The 20534-nt window shown below is 43.3% G+C and overlaps 1 protein-coding gene across 7 annotated transcripts in view; it reads left to right on the top strand.

Moving 5' to 3' along the window:
- MEGF11 (multiple EGF like domains 11) overlaps positions 1-20534 on the top strand; it is a 408014-nt gene that overhangs the window by 344893 nt on the left and 42587 nt on the right. For all 7 annotated transcript variants that reach the window (XM_088139201.1, XM_088139198.1, XM_088139199.1 and 4 more), the window contains exon 15: positions 16610-16756. In XM_088139201.1, the coding sequence (XP_087995327.1) occupies positions 16610-16756 (147 nt within the window). The remainder of the gene's footprint in view (positions 1-16609; positions 16757-20534) is intronic.

The following is a 20534-nucleotide window of genomic DNA, read 5'->3' as shown; positions in this document are numbered from 1 at the left end:
ATTCTCTCCTGTATCTCTGTGCACTATAGAATTAGTTCATTTTCTATTTTCATCTGTTCTTCATTGCAGTCCAATTTGTTTACTTTTAATTTGAGGAAAAGTCTGCGTATTACATAAATACTGAGTAATTAACTGAAGATTAATGAAGCACTTTTCCCTTCCTGCTGAACATTTTGCAGGATTAATTAATTAATTAATTAACTAATTACATTTCTTTGCCGCCCACTCCAACTGAACTCATGGCAACATATCAAACTTCCACAATAGAACATAATGATAAAAAAGAGAAAAAGTTCCATGCCACAAGAATAATAATAAACATCTGCAATAACTGTAAGTTATAAAATGTATGCACAAATAATTCCACGTGCATAAAACCAAAATCAGTAACACTGAATAAATAATCCCAGCCTATTGTTAAATTAATGACCCTAATAAATATGCACGAACTTCTAATTATATTCAAGACAATATTCCACCAACGTCCTCTGGAAAATCTGCAGTCTGGAAGTGTATTGCCATTGGGGTGGACCTAATGTCCAAGGAAAGGCTGGTTCCCAGTGGCAGTGCCACAACACAAAACTTCACTCCTGGCAATGACATCTGCAAGGGAGGTCAAAACAGGCAAGATGGTGAAGACAGTATGGTGATGCAAGCCCTGCTTCTTTTGTATGTGCAGCCCACCCATCCAAAAGGATGGAACTTGCACCTCAATGCCATCTTGTCTGTTTTGACACACACAAGCAACTGTAGATGCCCCCGCTTCCTGGTCTTGGCCCCCTTCCCCATTACTTCGTGGTAATGTGGAATTTGTACCAAAAGTTCCTTCTGCAGTGACTAGAGTAGATGGGTTGATTCCAGTTGCAGGTAGTCCTGAAGATCCCTTGGTGCCGAGCCACGTAAGGCTCAATCATCAAAAGCGGCACACAGAACTGCACTCAGGAAGTGAGTGACAGCAAGGAGAAATCAGCCGGAGGGCATTTCCCCCTTCCCGGTTTTTCTCTTCTACCTATTTCAAAAGGAGAAGAAAATTAAGCCTAGAATTGTGACCTCTGCAAGGAGCCATTGTAGAGAGCATAGGGCTTTGAAGAGCTGCTACCAAGGCAATGGTCAGGATAAGTGGGGCTTGAGCCCAGGCCAAGAAAGTAACGTGAGGAAACGTTTCAGACAGGCCCCTCCCTAGTTCACACGAAGGTAAAGGGAGGCGGGGGAAGCACGTTCAGACTTGCAGATTCTGTTACTATAGCTGTTACAATAAAAGTACTGGTCTACATGGCATTGGTTCCTTAGTCTGGGCTGCCTTGTTGGGCTGAGAACCATGGAGCAAAGTCCTCTGAAGCTCATGGATTCAGTTGCCTTTTCACTTTCCTGGGCATCTGGTTCAAAAACTTAGCCAAATCAATCTCACACTCCAGATGCAGGTCTGGTTGGAGAACCTTGGCTAGAAAAGTAAACCATTCAGAGATACCCTCAGCAGCCTCCTTTGTGAGTGGGATGGGTGGACTCTCTGGACCTTTAATTGCCTTCTCCTGCCACCCCCACATGCTCCAATGCACAGAATTACTGTCCTCTCCTCTGCGCCCCTAGTTGTCCTAATTCCTCCAGGACGCCTGATGGTCATATTGAATTTCCTTTTTCCATCACGTAATAGATGGAACAGCGTCCTTGGTGCACACACAGTCCCACAACTTTCTGCTATCATTTAGGAGCAGGTTTGCTGCAGATAGAAGCTGTTTTGCATGAAGGCAAGAGTGTAACACCAGAAAGGAAGAAGGACATTCACTGGAAAAGCCAAGTAGCCCTGATTAGGAGGAAGTAGTGATCTTGGGCTATTGTGTGTCTTCTCAATGGGAGAGGGAAAAAGGGCTTTTCTCTTTGCTATTATTGGGTCAATGTTCATAGAGTCACAGAGTTCGAAGGGATTGTAGAAGCCCATCTAGTCCACTAGATGGACTAATGAATAATCCATCCACTAGAGCAGTGTTTCTCAACCTTGGCAGCTTTCAGATGGGTGGACTCCAACTCCCAGAATTCCTGGCTGGGGAATTCTTGGAGTTGAAGTCCACCCATCTGAAAGTTGCCAAGGTTGACAAACCCTGCACTAAATGGATCCAATGCAGGATCCACGAGAACTTTAATCAAGGCATAACCCAATTGCTCTCGGCTTCAGCAACTGACCTCGCAACTACTGAGTCAGACTTAGGTGGTCATACATCTTCATCTTCTCTAAAGATCACATGGCTTATTGTTTTTATTTATTTTTTAATAAGAGGCAAAATCAGCATACATTTTTATTTGACCCTCCACCTCCCCCAAAGCCCCTATAGAAGTTATTGTAGAATAATTTCAGCCTTGTCCCTTTGGGCAGGGTTGCCCCATCAGAATCCCCTCAAGCTCTCAAAAGTTAATGTTTCTTTCTTTGATCTTGAACAGGCGACAAACCTGTTATAATTAGTTCTACTATCAGCTCAGCTTTATCTCACAATGAAGGTCTCATCCGTTCTTGAATTTGATGAGAGAGATCAGGGATGGATTGTAGATCACATTCCTGGCACAGAGAAATCTCCAAATCCAGATCTACTCCAGGGAAGCTGGAGTAGATCAGTTGATGCTCTCTGAATATGTTGAAACTACAACTCCAGAATGACTAGACAGGTGAGGAAGTTTCAACAGATCTGGAGGGTGTGAGCTTGAGGGAGGCCAGTGTTGACAATTCAGAGTCATTGAGACCAAATGGACTGACTTCAAATAACAAGGTTGCATGGCTTTTTCAGCCTGAAGACCCCACTTGGTCTCAGACTAACGTCCCTGTTTCTTTTCCCAATGTAGACAGAGCCAGGATTAGCATTAAAATTGAATTTGCTTTCATTCAAGTAATTAAATATATTCATAATTACCCACTCACTCTACCTGTATAATATTTTCCTGTTCTGTCCCAATAAAAGTTACAATTCGGTGGCAATTTTTGTAGGGATCCTACATCCATACAGTAAACTGGGGGGTGTCATTTGTACTCCTGCAGAATGAGGTAGTTTCTTATGTACAAATTAATTCAGAGATGCTGTGGCAAAGCAGGAGAAAGACTATACAAAACTCAAAGAATAGATAACACTTTCCAGACAACCAAGACACTTTTTCCTCTAACAGACTTTAACACATTTATTGATCCAAATGTTCATAGACTTGAAACCAAAATTCTTTCTGAATGGAACTGAGGACTAGATTCAGCCAGATCCCTGTCAGGGGCTATAAAGTGGATCACTCCTCCATCTCCTGGTCTGTGGCTTGCATTGATTCATTGATTTGGGAATAGGCTTCAGTGCGCACCTGCAAACTTCTTTAGTTCCATTGATTCTCTGATGGATGTTCTGCATAGGAACTGTGGCCTTGACTGGTTTCCATGGCCTGCAAAACTAGGACATCCTTCCTCCCCCCACCCCCAGAATCCGTTCTCTCCACTGTTCTTCAGATGCTGAGGAGGATAAGCAGCTGTTACAAGCCCACATCATGCTGAGAAGGCAGCAGAGAGCCAGAATATTTAGCGTCAGAAGTGGCATGTCCTGCCAAAGCTAATTTCACCAGTTCCTATTTCAAGATAGTAATGAATGATTAAAAAAAAGGCGGGGGAGAGGTAAAGAGTCAGAGAACTCAGAGCAGGAAATAATTACAGCCACACATTGATCTATCAGTCTCCCCATAGATTTCCTCTCCTCGCTATTGCAACCAGCGGAAGGGAAGCTACATACTGTAATTTCTCCAGGTCTTACATTCCTAAGGAATAATTAGACTTGGTTCAGTAGCACAACTCCCCCTTGCCGAGACCCTAGTGCGGTCGTGAAGACAGAAGAAATGAACCGCGTAGAAGCCTCTGGCATTCATTTATTCTGGCCACCTCCTTTCTTCTTCTGGCTTGGAGGAATCTGTCTGAACTGTCTAGGGACTTGTACAACCAGCTGCATTAAGAGGGAGAGCCAGAGTTCATCCAAGGTGGTTTGCAACAGCAGTGGAGAAAAAAGTTCCTTTCTAACTGAGGCAGGAAATTTTGAGGAGGTGGAGAAAAAACTGTACAGATCCAGATAGCTCCCACACTTCTGGGGCTGTCAGCCTTGCATGGTAATCCAGACAGGAAGCACGCCCAGATGAACTAATTCTACATTATTGTAAAGTTACATTAGCAGAATCTTGCAAGTCTGAAAGTACATTTCTCCCCCATCCCCTTTACAACCCAAGAAACTAGGGAGGGTCCCTTCTGAGACGTTGCCCCATCCACATTCCTTCAGTGGACTCAGCTGCCGCTTATCCGACTGTTCCCCTGGCTTTGGCTCTTCCCCCTGTCTCCCAAGGCCATTCCCACACACCATTACAGGGGTGCACCATATTAGTAACCAACTGTCCAGTTTAGCCTGTCCTGATTTGGTGCCTTTTGGATGTGTAGAGTTCAACTTCTAGAACTTTGGAGGAGTTGGATTCCACACATCTGAAGGGGACCCCGTTGGAGAAGGCAGAATTTAGCAGTTAGTCACTGTTGAGGGTACCAAGCCATCTTCCACCCACCTGGAAGATGGATCATATTAGAAAAAGCTGCTTTAATTCTTGCAGGCATCATTTTCTTTACGTGTGACTGCTCGTGGGAGTTGAGATGAGGGGTCTCCCAAGGAGAAATGTCACCGTTCTCAAGCTAATACAGAATTCCATCATGTTTATGTGAGTCTCCATGATGTTTGCATCACCTAAGTCTTTTATCTGTTTTAACTCTGTGCCAAACCCTTAATTTGCAATTTCTCAAAAATCTTCCTTTGCAAAAAGAGGTTTCTGTTTTTCTACCTTATCTACAGGTGCTTATGAATTCCTTCTGATTTCTCTGGCTGCTGCTTTTGACCTGACTTAGTTGGGTGAAGCAGAGTAAGCTTCTGGCTGATGTTATTTTCTGTGCTTTCCATCTTTCTGAAACTCCTTCTATGGCCCTTGGGATTAATAAAAGTTCAGGAAGCCACGGAGAGGTCTGTGTCATGAAAGAAAGGCCATTCACACACACACACACACACACACACACAAGCTTTGGCTAACTTGTCACTAATGAAAGAACTCCAAGCTATACTCAGAAGCGTTTTCTGAAACTCTCTCCTCCTTTGAAAAAAAATACATGTTGGAAGCAAAGTCTCTCTTAATAAATTGAATCAGAACTTTTCAATCTTTTACTCAGCACTGAAATTCTTTGTGATGCATTTTTTAAAATCGAATGATTCCTTCCATTGCACTTAAATCAAACAGCATCACAGAGTTCTTTTAAACCCTGATGTTTTGTTTTCTTTTGTTTGTTAAAGGAGAAGAATCTGCTGTCTTCCTATTGCTATCTTGTCTTCCATGTTGGATTTTCAGATTTGGGGTAACATTATTCTTAATTTTTTTAAGTGCTTAGAGTTATAATTCAGTATAATTTATACAAGACGTTTAGTGCAATTAAATATGTGAAGAAGCGTTGATTTTGAAGCATTGCCAGGAGTGTCAAAAACAGCTGAGCTGGCGAAAGGCAAGGCCGTGCATGGTCATAGCTGCCATCTTGTCTGTTTGATCCTCCCCGCCTCATTTGCTCCTGAGAACTTCTCCAGTGCGCTGTCCATGCTCCAGGGTCTTTCCAGCTTCTAGGATGACCCATGCTGAGTAAATTGCCCCAGCAAACCTATTGAGATGGCTTGCATAGGACACCAGTACCAGCTTCTCTTGGCTTACTTAAAGAGAGCTCCATGCGTCAGCTGGAAGATTTGCTGATGTGCCCTGGGCGGGCAGGCCCAGAATGGCTGGTTTGTTTTCTGGGGAAGTCAGGCCACAGTCACAAACCTCACTTTCTTGCTGCGTTACGTTAGGACTTTGCTGTCAGAACTGACTAGGCGGATAGCCATTAATATTCTGGGGAACAAGGTATAGTTCCTGCCTTGAACCATCGGCCTCCTGGATTTTTTCCCCTTTTATTTTTGTGAATGTGAATTGTTATAGGTTTTAATTGTATACTTATTTATTGTTTTAACATGTTGTGAGCCACCCAGAGTCCCCCACTGGGGGGAGATGGGCAGGGGATAAATTTAATAAATAAATAAAAATAAATAAATAAATAGTGCTGATTGGAAGAGTTAGCAATATGTAGATTAATCCTCATTCGCAGCAGATCTTAGCAGAGAGAAACAGAGAAACTGAGAGAGAAAGATGGAGGGAGGGAGGGAGGGAGGGAGGGAGGGAGGGAGGAAGGAAATTGAGAGTTAGTGTAAAAGAAGGAAGGAAGGAGAGGGAGGGAGGGCGGAGGGAGGGAGGGAGGGGCGGGGCGGAAGGATGGATAGATGGATGGATGGATGGATGGATGGATGGATGGATGGATGGATGGATGGAGGAAGGAAGGAAGGAAGGAAGGAAGGAAGGAAGGAAGGAAGGAAATTGAGAGTTGGTGTAAAAACCCTCCCCTTTCCTCCCTCCCTCCCTCCCTCCTTCCTTCCCTCCCCCTCTCCCTCCCTCCCTCCCTCCCTTCCTTCCTTCCTTCCTTCCTTCATCCATCCATCCATCCATCCATCCATCCATCCATCCATCCTTCCGCCCCTCCCTCCCTCCCTCTGCCCTCCCTCCGCCCTCCCTCCCCTCCCCTCTCCTTCCTTCCTTCTTTTACACTAACTCTCAATTTCCTTCCTCCCTCCCTCCATCTCTCTCTCTCAGTTTCTCTCTCCATCTCTTTTACACCACCCTTCCATTTCCTCCCTCCCTCCCTCCTGAGCAAAGGGCAGCATGATACAAAGAGAGCTCGTCCAGCCAGCCTTCCTTAAAAGAAAGTGAATGAGAGCAGCGTGTTACAATTCTCCTGACTTTGAAGGAAAGCGGGCCCAGCTTTTTTCCTCTCCCCTCCCCGCTTCCTCTCTTTTGCTCCCAGGATTGTCATATTGCTGGCCTCACTTTTTTGCCCAAGTGATGAGGCTGATTTTGCTCAGTTTCTGGTCACAAAAGCCTGGGTGCAATTTTCCAGCCCTTCACGTCCTGCCTCTTCCTTGCCCTTCTTGCAGCGCAGAGCCACTGGGCGTTCAGAAGGTTGCAGATTTCATAGGGAAGTCTACCCCTTTGTGGGGAGGGGGGGACATGATTTTTTTTCATGAGGTTTCCAGCTGCCACCTTGCTTTCCTTACAAAAGTGTTTCTTGGAGCTCAGTTCTTGCTTCTTTCTGTACAAGCGTCTTTTGAATAACTGGGCCAGATCCTGAGGGTTTTCCTCTGTCAAAACCCGTGTTTGGAATTTCTCAGCCAAATGCTGCAGTAAGCGAGACAAATAATGCTGGGTTCGTGTGCCTGCTGCACTGACTCTCGGGTTCCTGAACTGTAACATTTCGCTCCATCGCATCGCCCCACCTGGGCAGCATTCCCCCACTATACCCACCTGGCTTCTGGCCTTCCTCTTTCCTTTAAGGAACAAATTAAAATGGAACCGGAGCCGTCTTTAGTGTCTGGGCTCAAATTCCTATTGAATTCAGGTTCCAGATGAAAGGGAAGGTCAGTTTTCATTTCAGGGGGCTTCTGTTCTTTTTTTTTATTATTATTATTGTCGGTCATGTTGCAAATAAACCATAGAGGGCGTAGGGAATGTCCTTGAAGCACAGGAGGAAGAACTACTATCAACGCAACAGATAGATAAGAGGGCTTGAGCCCAGGCCAAGAAAATGAGTAAACGTCTCAGACTAGCCCCTCCCTGGTTCACACGAAGATGAAGTGCAGGAGGAGGGAAGCGCATTCAGACTTGCAAGATTCTGTTACTATAGCTGTTACAGTAAAAGTAGTCCTGGCCTATATGGGACTGGTTTCTTAGTCTGGTCTACCTTGCAGGCTAACATCAACCCCCAAGCTTCCCCATCCATCTATCATTATCTTCTTGTTTCTGAGCATCAGGAACATTCACCTGGACATACAGCTGATTTATCACCATGGCAGTGAATCTGGTCACCATAGTGACAACGTGCATGTTGTGTTATCAGGTGATGGTTGAGTTGTGGCTTAATTATTCAGGAAGAAGGAAATAATACTCATTTCCTTTAAAACTATTATGGCATTCCTCAAAGAACCTTGAGAATTGCCATGTGGGCGAAGATCTGTAGCCCCCCTCCCCTTCCACTGCACCCTCCCTAGAAAAGCTCCGGTTCCCATTGTTGCACTTCACACTTTTCAGCTTCTCAAGTGTGTAGGAAAGCAAAGGAAGGCCACATTGCCTCTGGTACTTCATCCTGTTGATGCAATCCAGAGCCGGGAGCAATTGAATAGAGTAAAAATGTTTATAACAAATTATATACATAATCACCCTGTGAAACAGATGTAGTCAAATGCAGCTTTTAACTTGTTGAATATCTGCAAGGACACCAGGTATTTGAAAAACTTCTAAAAGGGCCATTTAAGTTATTTGTAGCATCTTTATGCTTCTGAATATCAACACGGTTAAAAGGTGTGATTTCGCTCTTGTCTGTTTGGTGCAATTAAGGACTCCCTGCCATTATTTCTTTCTCTCTCTCTGTTGCGTTAGGACAATATCCTCATCAGAAATCATTTTGTCTTTATTTAGTCCTGGGAAGATTGTGCTCATTAGTCTTCCGTTAGAGGTGACTTTTTTGTTGGGGAAAAAGAGAGTGCATTTTAAAGTGTCTCTCTTTTGAAAAAAGAAGGAATCAATGTCACTCTCCCCAAGCTAAGATGAGGAATAATGTTCCCTAATTGTCCCCATGTATAAATAACCCATCTCACAATACAAGAATTCTCCTCCAAATATTGCTGTCAAAAACGGGGAGGAAACATGACAGCCATTCCTTTAATCTCTGTTTGGGCTTAATTGCGGAAACCTGCTTTCCTGTCTTGAAGATGACGGGGGACAATCTATCACTGGGTTAAACAATCCAAACACACAAGCAGCTTGCGGGCAGGTTAATGCAATTATTTTCAGCAACAGTCCATCCCACAGGAGAGCAGGCCATGTATCCCAACAGAGACAAAACAGCCAACGTTGCTACGGCCCTCCCTAAACTCATTTTTGGAGCCAATTTGATGACTAATTAATATTCTGCCTTTCCTCCAGGAGCTCAGGCTGAGTACAGAGCAGTCCCTTCTTCTGTTTTTTCCCCCACAATAACAACCCTGCGAGATTGGTTAGACTGAGAGAGGGAGACTCTCTAGCTCAAAGTCACCCTCCAAAGTCGCTTGGGATCCTAGTCCAGCGCTCTAACCCACTTCGTTATGATGACAATTGCCTGATGGCCTCGGTGGAAAACTGATTTAGGGGTACCAACAATGCAGAACGAAACTGGGAGAAAAGAAATCTGTCCTCAGTTACTCTTAGTTGGGAAAGGGAAAAATGGAGCTATTCAGAGGTAGCAGTCCTGGGAATTTTGTTAAAAAGGACCTTCATATCCATCTATAAGAAATGGACCATTATTATGGATGGCACATCTTGTTTGCAAGCATCCCAAGACAATTTTGACTGAAACTTGGTCACAATGATGCTAGGCTTGGCGATAATGTGTTTTCAGGGTTAGGAACTCAGCAAGGATCTAAAGAGGAATGAAGAACAAGTGATCAGCAAACTCCAGGAGATAGGCCTGTTGTGTGAGGCTTCTCGTAACTGTCCTATAACTTCTGCAACCTCTCAACTATACAGGAATCTCTGAGTCAAGAGTTCTATAAGTTTTATGTCAGCAGTAAGCAGAGACAGACTTAAGAGATCAACTGGCCTTGCCACGTGCTTAAGGTCTCACTTGATCTGGGATAAGTGCTGGAACAACAGCTTCCTTTGTGAGAGTTAATCCCGGTCAGGTTTTCTGCAGAGAGCTCTCCAGGGTCCTGACTTTGACCTCGAGTTCTTGATTTCTTGTCCATTCTGAGTAATTAATCTGTAGGGGGTTTCCTTGGGGTTCATTTTTGTGCAAGAAGGCTACTCTTCTGTCCTTTTCTCTGATTAGAGCCTTCTCTGTTTTAACTTTGGCTTTTTCAAGGCTTGAAGTTTAATTTACAGGGAATTGACTGTTCTATCATTTCCTTTTGACTGTCTGTTAATACTATAAAATCTTCCATAGGAGTTGTTACATTGGTCCACTGCAGTAAAAACAGCCAAGAGACTTGTGGCTTCTTAAAGACTAACAAATCTGGAGACAAGAGTTTGTGGACAAGAGGCCACCATCAGTGGGAGGGCCAGTCCATGATGGAGTTCTGTGAGGCTGTGGTCCTCTTTCTTTTCCACTCTTTTTCCAGTGGTCCCCCCCCCCCCCACAATGCCTTATGCTCAGAAAACACCCTGTCTCAGGTCTACAGTTAGGTTTGAAATGGAGAGGTTGGTGGGATAAGTTGCAACTTAGAAGTAACTTAAAATATAAGACCCAAATGTCTAAAACAAGGAAACTTGCATGGTAAATTCCATGCTAACTATTCTGTAATGTCAGTAGTCCAGCAGAAAGGGTGCTCGATTGGGTGGCAGTTCTATCATAGTGGTGTGTAGCTTGAGACATCCTCATGAATATATTGGGAGGCAGAGAATAGCTGGAGACTGTGATCCGTGGTGGATCTTTTAATCCAGCCTCTGGTTGATTGATTATTGTATGTTCTTTATCCCAAAGATAAAGAATATCAGGATGGTACAAGCTGAAATAAAGCCAAGATCTGCATGCTCAGTTTGGTGCTCGTATCTCAGCACTGGCAATGCCAGCTGAGGACTTCCAGGAGGTAGTCCACACCGCTGGAAGTTGCCAAAGTTGGAAAAAGCTCTGACAGTGCCTCCTGTTTTTGTGTTTTGGGACAAGAATCAAATTGGAGGTTTACCAACTTCTGGGCACATGGCTTGTGTCTGGCATTCTGCCAAGTGGGTCACAGCAGTGACTGTGTTGCTGTGCAGTCAACGAAAAGATCCAAACCTTTATGGAAAAGAGGACTTGTTATTTGAAAAGCTCAAAAATAAAGAATATTTCAGTAAGATCAAAAATAAGATGTGTCCAAACATGAGCAAAATTGTATTAGAATTTACTGTACTGAACTCAGATTGCTATTTCTTCACTATCTTCCTAAGTAAGTTGATTCTAGAATTGACAGGAAGTATTCCAACCAAATTCCTATTGAAACTGACAGGATCCACCTTATTCATTATAACTCATTACCTCAAATGCTACGTCTTGTGAGTAACTTAAGTAATGAAGGGCAATAACAGTTTTGAAATACAACATTAAAAGAAAATAGCAGTGTTGCATAATAGTAACATTTCAGATAGCTTTGACTGTTGGCAGGATAAATGCATGTTGCTTTTTGCAGTTATAGAAGACCCCAGAAAAGATCCAAAAAGAAGAACAGACAGAACGCTACCTTATAATTCTAAATATGGAACAGGTGCCAAGTCTGTTTGAAACCCATTGATTCTTTGATTTCTATGTCCTGGTAGCCTTTTTCTTTCTCAGCCATGCTGTAGGCAAAATCAAACTAACGTGGAAATTCAAAAAGAATTTACTTTCCTTCAAACCAAAGAATGCTATAAAAGGAATTAGGGACAGATATTCCCCAGTCGGTCCTTATGTGACTCTGTGCAGTCATGAAAACAACACTGGGGTATTTTTCATGCCACTTAAACCCATTTGTATTAAAACTGCCACTTCCTTCCTTCATGCTGATTCAGGTGAGGTTGAACCCAAAGTCATTTACAGGAGAAAGGTTGTAAATAGGAAGATGAGAATCAGAGGATAATCTAGCCTGTTTCGTCAAACCGTGCATTCGATTGCAAAGTCCCTTCAATCAAATGTTCTATTATTTGTTTTGAATCACAGGAAAAATCATCCATTATTTATTAATTTTCCCAATGTCACCTTGTGATTCATGCAACATTTCCAAATGCAGATTTATCTGTACATCTTTTTCCTACCTCTAATATCATCACCATCATCATCGTCGTCGTCGTCATCATCATCATCATTTATTAAATTTGTATGCTACCCAACTCTCCATGACTCTGGGCATTACTAAAATAATAAATAAATAATTAAATGAAATGACTTTATTATTAATAAAATCATAATAAAATAAGCAACCTCCTGTATGCTTATTTTCGTGGTCCAAATCCTGCAATGCATTTTTTTTTTTCCCTTTGGCTCTCTCCTCATTTTTTGGCAATGCAACTTCTCCAAATTTCACAACAGACATTGACAACATCTCTTGTCTTGCTTATGCAAAAGCGAATCCATTGCAGAGAAATTTGTGCTGGGTTTCTCAAACACCCTTGTTATAAAGCAGCTGAGATATTCTGCTATTTTACTCCTAGCGAAGAATTCTGTTAATATCTCAGACCACAAAACTGGACCACAGAACCCCCAATTCATTGTAATTGCTTGGAGAAATTCTGCCACAAAGGCCTTTAATTTCAGTTTGTTTAGATCTATACTGGTTAGAATATTATTTAAATGTTTGGAGGCCTGATGGATGTGTATACAAGAAGGTAGTGACTCGTATATATCCGCAGTTAGGCGTGAGAACAGAAAGATGTATATTATTAGTTTTATTATCAGATTAATATCCCACCTTCCTTCTGTGTGGGATGACTGCTTCATTGCACTTGCCATCTTTTATCTTTACCTTTTATTGATTTTATTGTAATTTCTTTGATTGTTGTGAGCCACCCAGAGTCATTAAGAGTCGGGGGGCATACAAGTTTAATGAACTACTACTACTACTACTACTACTACTACTACTACTACTATTATTATTATTATTATTATTATTATTATTATTATTATTATTGTGAAGCAAGCTTGAAGCGGAAATATTAATTGGGAAAGGACCCTTCGACAATCACTTATGCCCTGGCCACCTCATGAATGGACTGTTGCAATGCGCTTTCCATGGGGCTGCCCTTGAAACCACTCAGAAGCTACAGCTGACCCAGAATGCAGTGGCATAGGCAGTCATGGGCCAGCCACGCTATGACCACGTGACACCATTGGTCCACTAGCTGCGTTGATTGGCAGTTGGCTTCCAGGTGCAGTCAAGGTGCTGGTTGCTCCCTATAAAGCCCCCCATGGCATAGAGTTGGTTATCTGAGGGTCCACCTATCTCAGACTGTTTCTGCCCATCCACTAAGAGTGAACAGAGACCCCTCTATTAAGGCCTCGGAGGTGTGACTTCTCCATCGTGGTGCCTGCCCTCTGGAATAGTATCTCCCTAGAGGTTGGCATGGCTCCCCCAAAGATGTTCAGAAGGCATTGGAAACTTGACTGTTTTCCCTTGCAACAAGGTGGCAGGTGAGCCCCAGTAAGATTTTCTTTGATATGACTTGGCTCTGTTGTGTGTGGTGTGTTCATTTGTTTCTCGTTTCTTATTCTGTTTTTCTATTATATATGATGCCCACCGTCATTGAGAGTTGGGTGTTTGTTTTTTTAAATCAGAGTAAAGAAATAAATAAGCTCTGGGCAGGATTGTCGTTGAAGTTGCACTAGCTAGAATTCTCCTTTCTTCCTTTCTCTGTCCCATTTCAAACTGGGCAAGCTGTCATTATTCTCAGTGGAAATCCCATGTATTTAAGTCAAATAATTAAAGTGTTTTCTTGACAAGCCTACAGCCACAAATAATCGCTTGTCAGGCCATGGTGGCTTTGCGGAGATCCTCCGAGAATATTTCAGTTCATACGATGATGTGGAAAAGGGCAGGGGCCTTTATTTAAATGTCACTAATTAAACAAATAGCAGAAGACGTGCCTCATAAATACCTGCAAGAAGTTTGCATGCACACATGTGTCTAGCCAGGGTATCTGGGTAGATTTGAGTGACATAGAAAATGCCAAACTATTGGCCTGTAGACCTTTGGCACCTGAACTGGCATGTTTGCGGAATGAAAATATATATAAACACAGAGACTGGATCATCTTGAGGAGGGTTAAGAAAAGTGTTGCCTAGATCTGGCTTAATTATCTAAGGATATTTATTTATCTGTTTATAAGCTGCCCACCAATAAGCCGGTTCTCCAAATACCATTTTAAAATAAGTACAATAGAAACTTAAAAATAAAGACATTATTATCACAGAAGAAAATCATGGAAGCTGTAGGGAAGCCTGCTAAAATTCCAACAGTGGGGTTGGATTTGCAAAACATGCTATGATGAGCTTGGCAACGTTACAGCTCAGGATAGTCTGCAAATTCAGACAGTGGGACATGCTGATGGTTCAGCCCATGGGCACCCAGAGGGTATGTGTGTGTGCTTTTGTGTTTGTCTGTGTGTGTGCGCAATGTCATTCATATCATGGTGTCATTGGAGAAATGTGGATTCAAAATTACATAATTCACATCCCTTGCACAGTGACATCATGATGAGAGTGGCAATGTTATGGATTCTACCGGTCACCAAGGTTCAATATCTTGTATGTGTAAATCCAGGTTGTACAACTTTCACATCCATGACAAAGCCTGGGCCAAACTGTTGCTTTCATCCAGCATTGGAAAGGCAACCTATTGTCTGTAGGGGAAGTGACAAGACATTCCACATCCAAGTTGCCACAACCCAGAAGATCCTCCATTTGTGCATGTCAACATTTTGGAATGCTTCAAGTGAAATACGAAGTGTTTCAGTGATGTCGAGATGCCATCAGTGTGGAGTATCGTGTGCAGTGATTACATGAGAAGTTCCCCATGTTTACTAGTTTTTGCTATTTCTGCCGTTCCCACAGTTCCCTGGTTTTGGCCAACTGCTTATGTTTATTTATTTAGCAACTAAGATTTGCTGAGTGCAGCACACGTATTTTAAGAAGACCGTTTCTGCTCGTGCACTTACAGCCTAGAAGAGGTGAGGCAAAAGAAAAGGAAAAAGGCTTGGAAGCCAAACAAGCCAACTCAGCACCAGCTCTCAGAGTCAAGAGATTCTGATCATGATCAGCTAATCTCAACAAGTCAGGGAGGTAAAAGGTGATGTTGAGGGAAGGCAACATATTTGCACTCATCTTCAACAGAGGTATGTCGAATGATTATAAGGATGACTGAGATGCTCTTCAAGCTCATTGGAGCTTATAATTGGCCACACAAAGACCCTGAAAGAGAAATACAGCTCCAAAATAAGGAAAAAAGCAGAAAACTTCTGTGATCTTACCAAAAGCTCATGAGATCGAGGTCATTCCATACAAGGACTTGGCAGTCCTAATCATGGAGCTCAAGGCCTTCAGAGCTTTGCTGTTTTGAGTGTTTGGGAATTACTGAGTGAGATGAAGGTTGCAAAGAGCTTGGCACATCCCTAACATATGTCTCCCCTGCTCTATTGTGGGACTTAAAAAAAAAAAACTACATAAATTCATAATTACATCCTTTCATGATAACAGACAGGCATCCTGGTGCTAATTGAAATGGAATTTGGATGGGGCATTCAGAACATGCTCAAGGAGAAGTGTGACATTTGCAGAAGTACAGGAAAAAAAGTCCAGATCTCATGTGGCAATCACCCAGACCTGAAATTGTAAATCTAATAATGTAGTAAAGAGTGAGTTTCTCCCTCCCCAGTTCACTGTTGTGGAATCCAACCGGTGCAGTTTCAGGGCATCCACAGGATGAAGGGCCAAATGACATCACGGACATCATGAAATCATCATGGAATGACTGAATTATGTAATTTGTATCATTTACAGGTTGACATCATCATGGCCTGCCAGGAGATTAGCTTCCCTGGGAGCTTGAAATGCAAATGGGGTCTCTTGTTTTCTCACCCAAAAGAGGAGAACAACCTAGAGTAAAAGTCTGTTTCTTTCTCTCTTTCTGTCCACCCTTTGATCGTAACATCATATTGTAGAAACGCTGCTCCACCTAGCTGTCCTTCAGGGATGTCAGGGTCATCAAAGCGGTGAAGATGGTGCCCAGGAGCACATGACTGAAACCTCTCCCTTTTTCACGTGTGCTGTGTGTGTGATGCACATAAAAGCACGGGGTGTCAATTGTGCGGTTGTGGCCACCATCTTGACTTTTTTGACCCCCATAAACCTCTGCAGTCCTTGAAGACAGCTCAAGGAAGGTAAGGTTTTCCTTCCTGAAGCAGAACCCCAGGATCCTGGGCAGGTTGGATTCCATGAGGAATAAGCTCAAAAGAGCTCTTTGCTAGGTGCTTCCCCCTTCGTTCTGTAAATGAGTGTTTCTCAAGCTCAGCAACTGTAAGATGTGTGGCCTCCAACTCCCCGGTTTCTCCAGCCATCATATGTAGACTTCAGCTCCCAGAATTCCCCAGCCAGCATGTGTAGACTTCAACTCCCAGAGACTGCTAGGGGTTGAAAGCCACACATCTGAAAGTTGCAAAGGTTGAGAAATACTGCAGTAGACAGCAACAAAAAGGCTGGAGCTTATTTCTTGAAAAAGAAAGAAGGGGAGGCTAAACATTATGGAAGAGAATAACTTTGCATCAGGCCCCAATTTCTCCCTTTCTGCCTAAATGAATTTGCTAGGCTTTTCCTTCAAACCCAAGAGGCTTTCTGGGAGATGCTCCATGCTGAAGACACAACCTACTGCATCTGAAAGTCACATGCGCCCCACCGATGGTGCAGACTTGCTTTCCAACCACGACACGAGTCCTTCTTTCCGCCCAACTGATCCACGTGTTTGCTTGCCCCCAGGCATCCACTGCGACAGCATGTGCACGCAAGGCCGTTGGGGGCCGAACTGCTCCATCGCCTGTAACTGTGAAAATGGAGGATCCTGCTCTCCAGAAGATGGAATCTGTGAGTGCGCTCCGGGCTATCGAGGACCCATGTGCCAGAGAAGTAAGACTCTCATGCTTTGCCCTGTAAATCCAATACGGCAATTCCTCCTTTTGGGCCGGGATGCAACACTTGCATCTCTCCCAAAGTTGCTCGCAAATTGTGCATTTGCATATGAAGGAAGGAAAGGCAGAGCGCAGTAATCATCTTAGCAGTTTTTATTGAATTTTATTTTAATTTGCAGCCAGTGCAGAGGTGTCCACAGGGTATGGTCCCAAAACAGGTGCAGCTTCAACTGCAACCGTCATGGCCGGCATCTTGACTTTCTTTGATGACCATACTCTACAGCAGTGCTTCTTGAACCTTTTGCTCTCAGGACCCTTTTCCACTTTTAAAAATGAGGGAGGACCCCAAAAGAGCTTTGGTTTTGTGTGGGTTATAGTTACTGACATTTACCGTATTAAAAATTTAAGCTGAGGCACTCACTGCTGCTACCACTTCTGACAATTGTTTGATGGGATTTTAATATTGCATAGGCTGGCAAATAATGCTGATTTTGCAGACCCTGAGAGGGTCTTGGGGAGCCCCCAGGGGTCCTAGGAGCACACTTCAAGAAACGCTGCTCTACAGAACCTCCTGATTCAGTAAATTCAATCCAGCCCATTTTAGTTTGGGCTCTGACCCTGCTTGTTCTTCATGGTGGCCCCACTGTTTCTTGGAATGCAGCCTCTTGACAATATGCCTCTGGGTCAGGGGTCCCCAAACTCTTCAGGTCATCGACCCTTTCATGAAGTTTCAGATTGTTCATTGACCCCCAAACATTTATTATATGAAAATAATTCAATAAATGCTACTTTAATTGTAGTGCAAATAATAATAATAACCACCACAATAATGGATAGTGCCATCAACCCTTGGGGGTCAGTACTGACCACTTTGAAGAACCCTGCTTTAGGCCCAAAACCGGTGGCCCACATCTGATCTAGTCTGGTAGCCCAATTTTAAAATTATCTTCCCCTCCTGCGACTCTCCATTTTTCATCCTTATTTGTTGCATAGAAGGCAGCCCTGGAGGGAAACAAAAGAGGGGGACATGTGGCTAAGATCCCCAGTGCAAAAGCAGTCAACCCACCAGGTGTTTCAAGGCAGCAAGACAGGAGAAGGATGATTCAAGGTCTGAGCAGGCTGAAAAGACAAGCCTCTTCTCAGGCTTGCCTCTTTTGCCAGATGCTTTGCTAGTTTTCTGGTTCAGGAGACCAGGGGTGGTTCTGCCTCTTCTCCCGCTTGCAATAAGGAGGCTTAGCCTTACAAACTCTGGATGTTTGTTCTCTACGTTCTTATGTAAGGATTCTCTTCCCCCAACTTGTCTGGGCCTTGTGCCTCGGATATGGCCATTTCTGAAACGGCTGTCCCACCTTCCAACCCCACAATGAGCCTTCTCAGTGATGGCCCCCCTCCTTTGGAAAAGCTTAACCCTAGGTATCCAGACACCCACACAGACACAGACACATTCTTCAGAAAGCTGTCAAACCACGGCTTTTCAGAAAGGCCTTTGGGGATGGGGAAGACCCTGCGAATGGCGGCTCATCGGATGGGGGGTTACCAGTCTATTAATTGACTTTACCTTTTCATCTTCTAATATTTTGAGCATGAAACTGAGCAAACTCAGGGAGGCAGTGAAGGACAGGAAGGCCTGGCACGATGTGGTTCATGGGGTCACGGAGAGTCGGACATGACTTAATGACTGAACAACAACAACTTCTAATATTTATGTACAGTACGCTGCTCAGAGTCTGCAGAAACGGAGGGGGATATAAGTGGTAGAGGGAAAAATAAAAGGAATAATTGGCTTAATCATCATTTCTCACCTGCCCCCCACCTTTCTGCATGGCAGGAGGACATCTGTAGCAAAAAGCTTGCAATACTTAGGAATAATATGGGGGACTGAGTTCCCTGCATGGGGGAATCACCCAAAGTGGCCTTGAAGACCTACTTGGGGTTTAATAATCATGTCCCTGAGGCCTCTGTCCCACGCCAGGATCTTCATCATTTCAGATAACTCTTGCGGCTGAGCAGGAGACATCTTCTGCTCCTCAAGCTGTTCTTGCCACCGGCAGCTGCTCTGCTTTTCAAAATAATTGGCTGCTGTTCTTTTTCTATTTAAAGCTGCTACGGTCTTGACCTCGGCCACCGGCACCGTTAATGACCCTGGAGGGCTTCCATTACAGGTCCCTGTTTTCTGCTGCTGGCAGTGTTTCTATGCTGTTGCAACAAGACCCTGCCCAAAAGGAGCAGGGAAACAAGGGAAAAATCATTTTTACCATGGTGAAGTCCCAAGGGTTTCAAAGGTGACTCCGGGGAATCTAGACAGAGGAAAGCGAGTAGAGCTCAGTTCTATCAGGCAACGGTGTTCCAGCAGAAGGATGACTTCCTATTATCCATGTTACCACACTAGGATGCTGTGGCACTGCAGCAGGAGGAGCACGAGGAGGAGAAACCATTGTCTGGTGCTCCTTTCTTCTCCATTGTTCTAAGAATTGCCTATATTCCAAAGGGGATCTTGGTATCAGGTGGGTTCCTGACTTCAACAGTTATAGTTCTACGTCTTACTCCTTGCTAGTTGACACACTGTTTTGGTCTTGGTGCAACATGGTCTCAGATGCAGCAAGCCAGAAAAAGATCAGAAGTTGTGCCTTGACAAACTAGGACTGTTCTGGATGCTGGCTTGCTAGCTGTCCATCTCAGTCAGAAACTGGGGAACTTTAGGGTAGACAAAAATGCAGCAAAGACGCTTTTCCCCTCTTGGAGACTTAAAGGGGGAGAAGGGCGTTACATTTTACCATCCAGCAGGTGCTGGAGGCATAGCAACCTTCCCCACCTTGGCAGTCTCACCAGGTGTGACTTGTGAAAAGTCTGTAAGTTGGGATCTCTTTCTTCTTTAGAACGTAGCTCTTTTTAAGTATGGCCCCTGGGCTTTCAAGAAACACAATTGCTGTCATAACCCGAGGACTACCTGTACTGGTAAAATATAATAATCAGAAGTTATGATGAAGCACAACCAAAAATATAACAGTGCTAATAAATCAGAAGAGAATATATCAAATAGTGATTAAATGAGTGACATTTGAAGAGACTAAAATCTATCTATAAAGTGTTAATATAGAACTATAAGAATCCTTTAAAGTATTATTAAATCTAGCCATATAGACCATCTATTGTGCCACCTTCTCCATTTTTATACAATATGTTATTTCAGTACAGTGATATTTATATAAAATGCTTAGTTTCTTAATATTCTATTATTTAGGTACCATAGAGAATTGAATATAAATAAGAGAAAGAAAAAGTGGATATTCTATCAATATTAATTACAGTTTCGAATATTCACGTTACAAGCATTATGATTATTTAACTTTTTCTTCTCCATCTCCCCTTTTAATCTTCAGTTCAGTAGTAACACAAAGGAACTGCACAATAATGATACTGGAACTATCTTGTCAGAGGAATTTTAAACACATGTTCAATCTCAATTGGCTGGATATGAAGATTGATTACATGCTCACAAGACCATAATGCAAGCCAGTCATGATATTTTGGATAAACAAATTGCTTATCTAGAATCACAACTGCGTAGGAAAAATTTACGTGTGATTGGTATTGAGAACCCCCCCAAGCCAACCAAATCTGGCTGAATTTATGGAGGATTTTTTTCAGAAAGCTCCTCTCTTTAGGAACAGACTTTCCAGACAAAGATTATTTCTCTATGTTCCTTATATACAGGTCATCCTTGTTTAGCGACCACAATTGGAAATGGCAACTCGGTTGTTCAGTGAAGCAGTCGC

This window comes from Python bivittatus, unplaced genomic scaffold (genome assembly GCF_059951505.1).
Source record: "Python bivittatus isolate LINGU-HERP-01145 unplaced genomic scaffold, Pbiv_v1 ctg000210_np1212, whole genome shotgun sequence".
Lineage (NCBI taxonomy): Eukaryota > Metazoa > Chordata > Lepidosauria > Squamata > Pythonidae > Python > Python bivittatus.
Note: the sequence above shows the minus strand (reverse complement) of the source record. Positions and strands in the feature narration are given on the sequence as shown.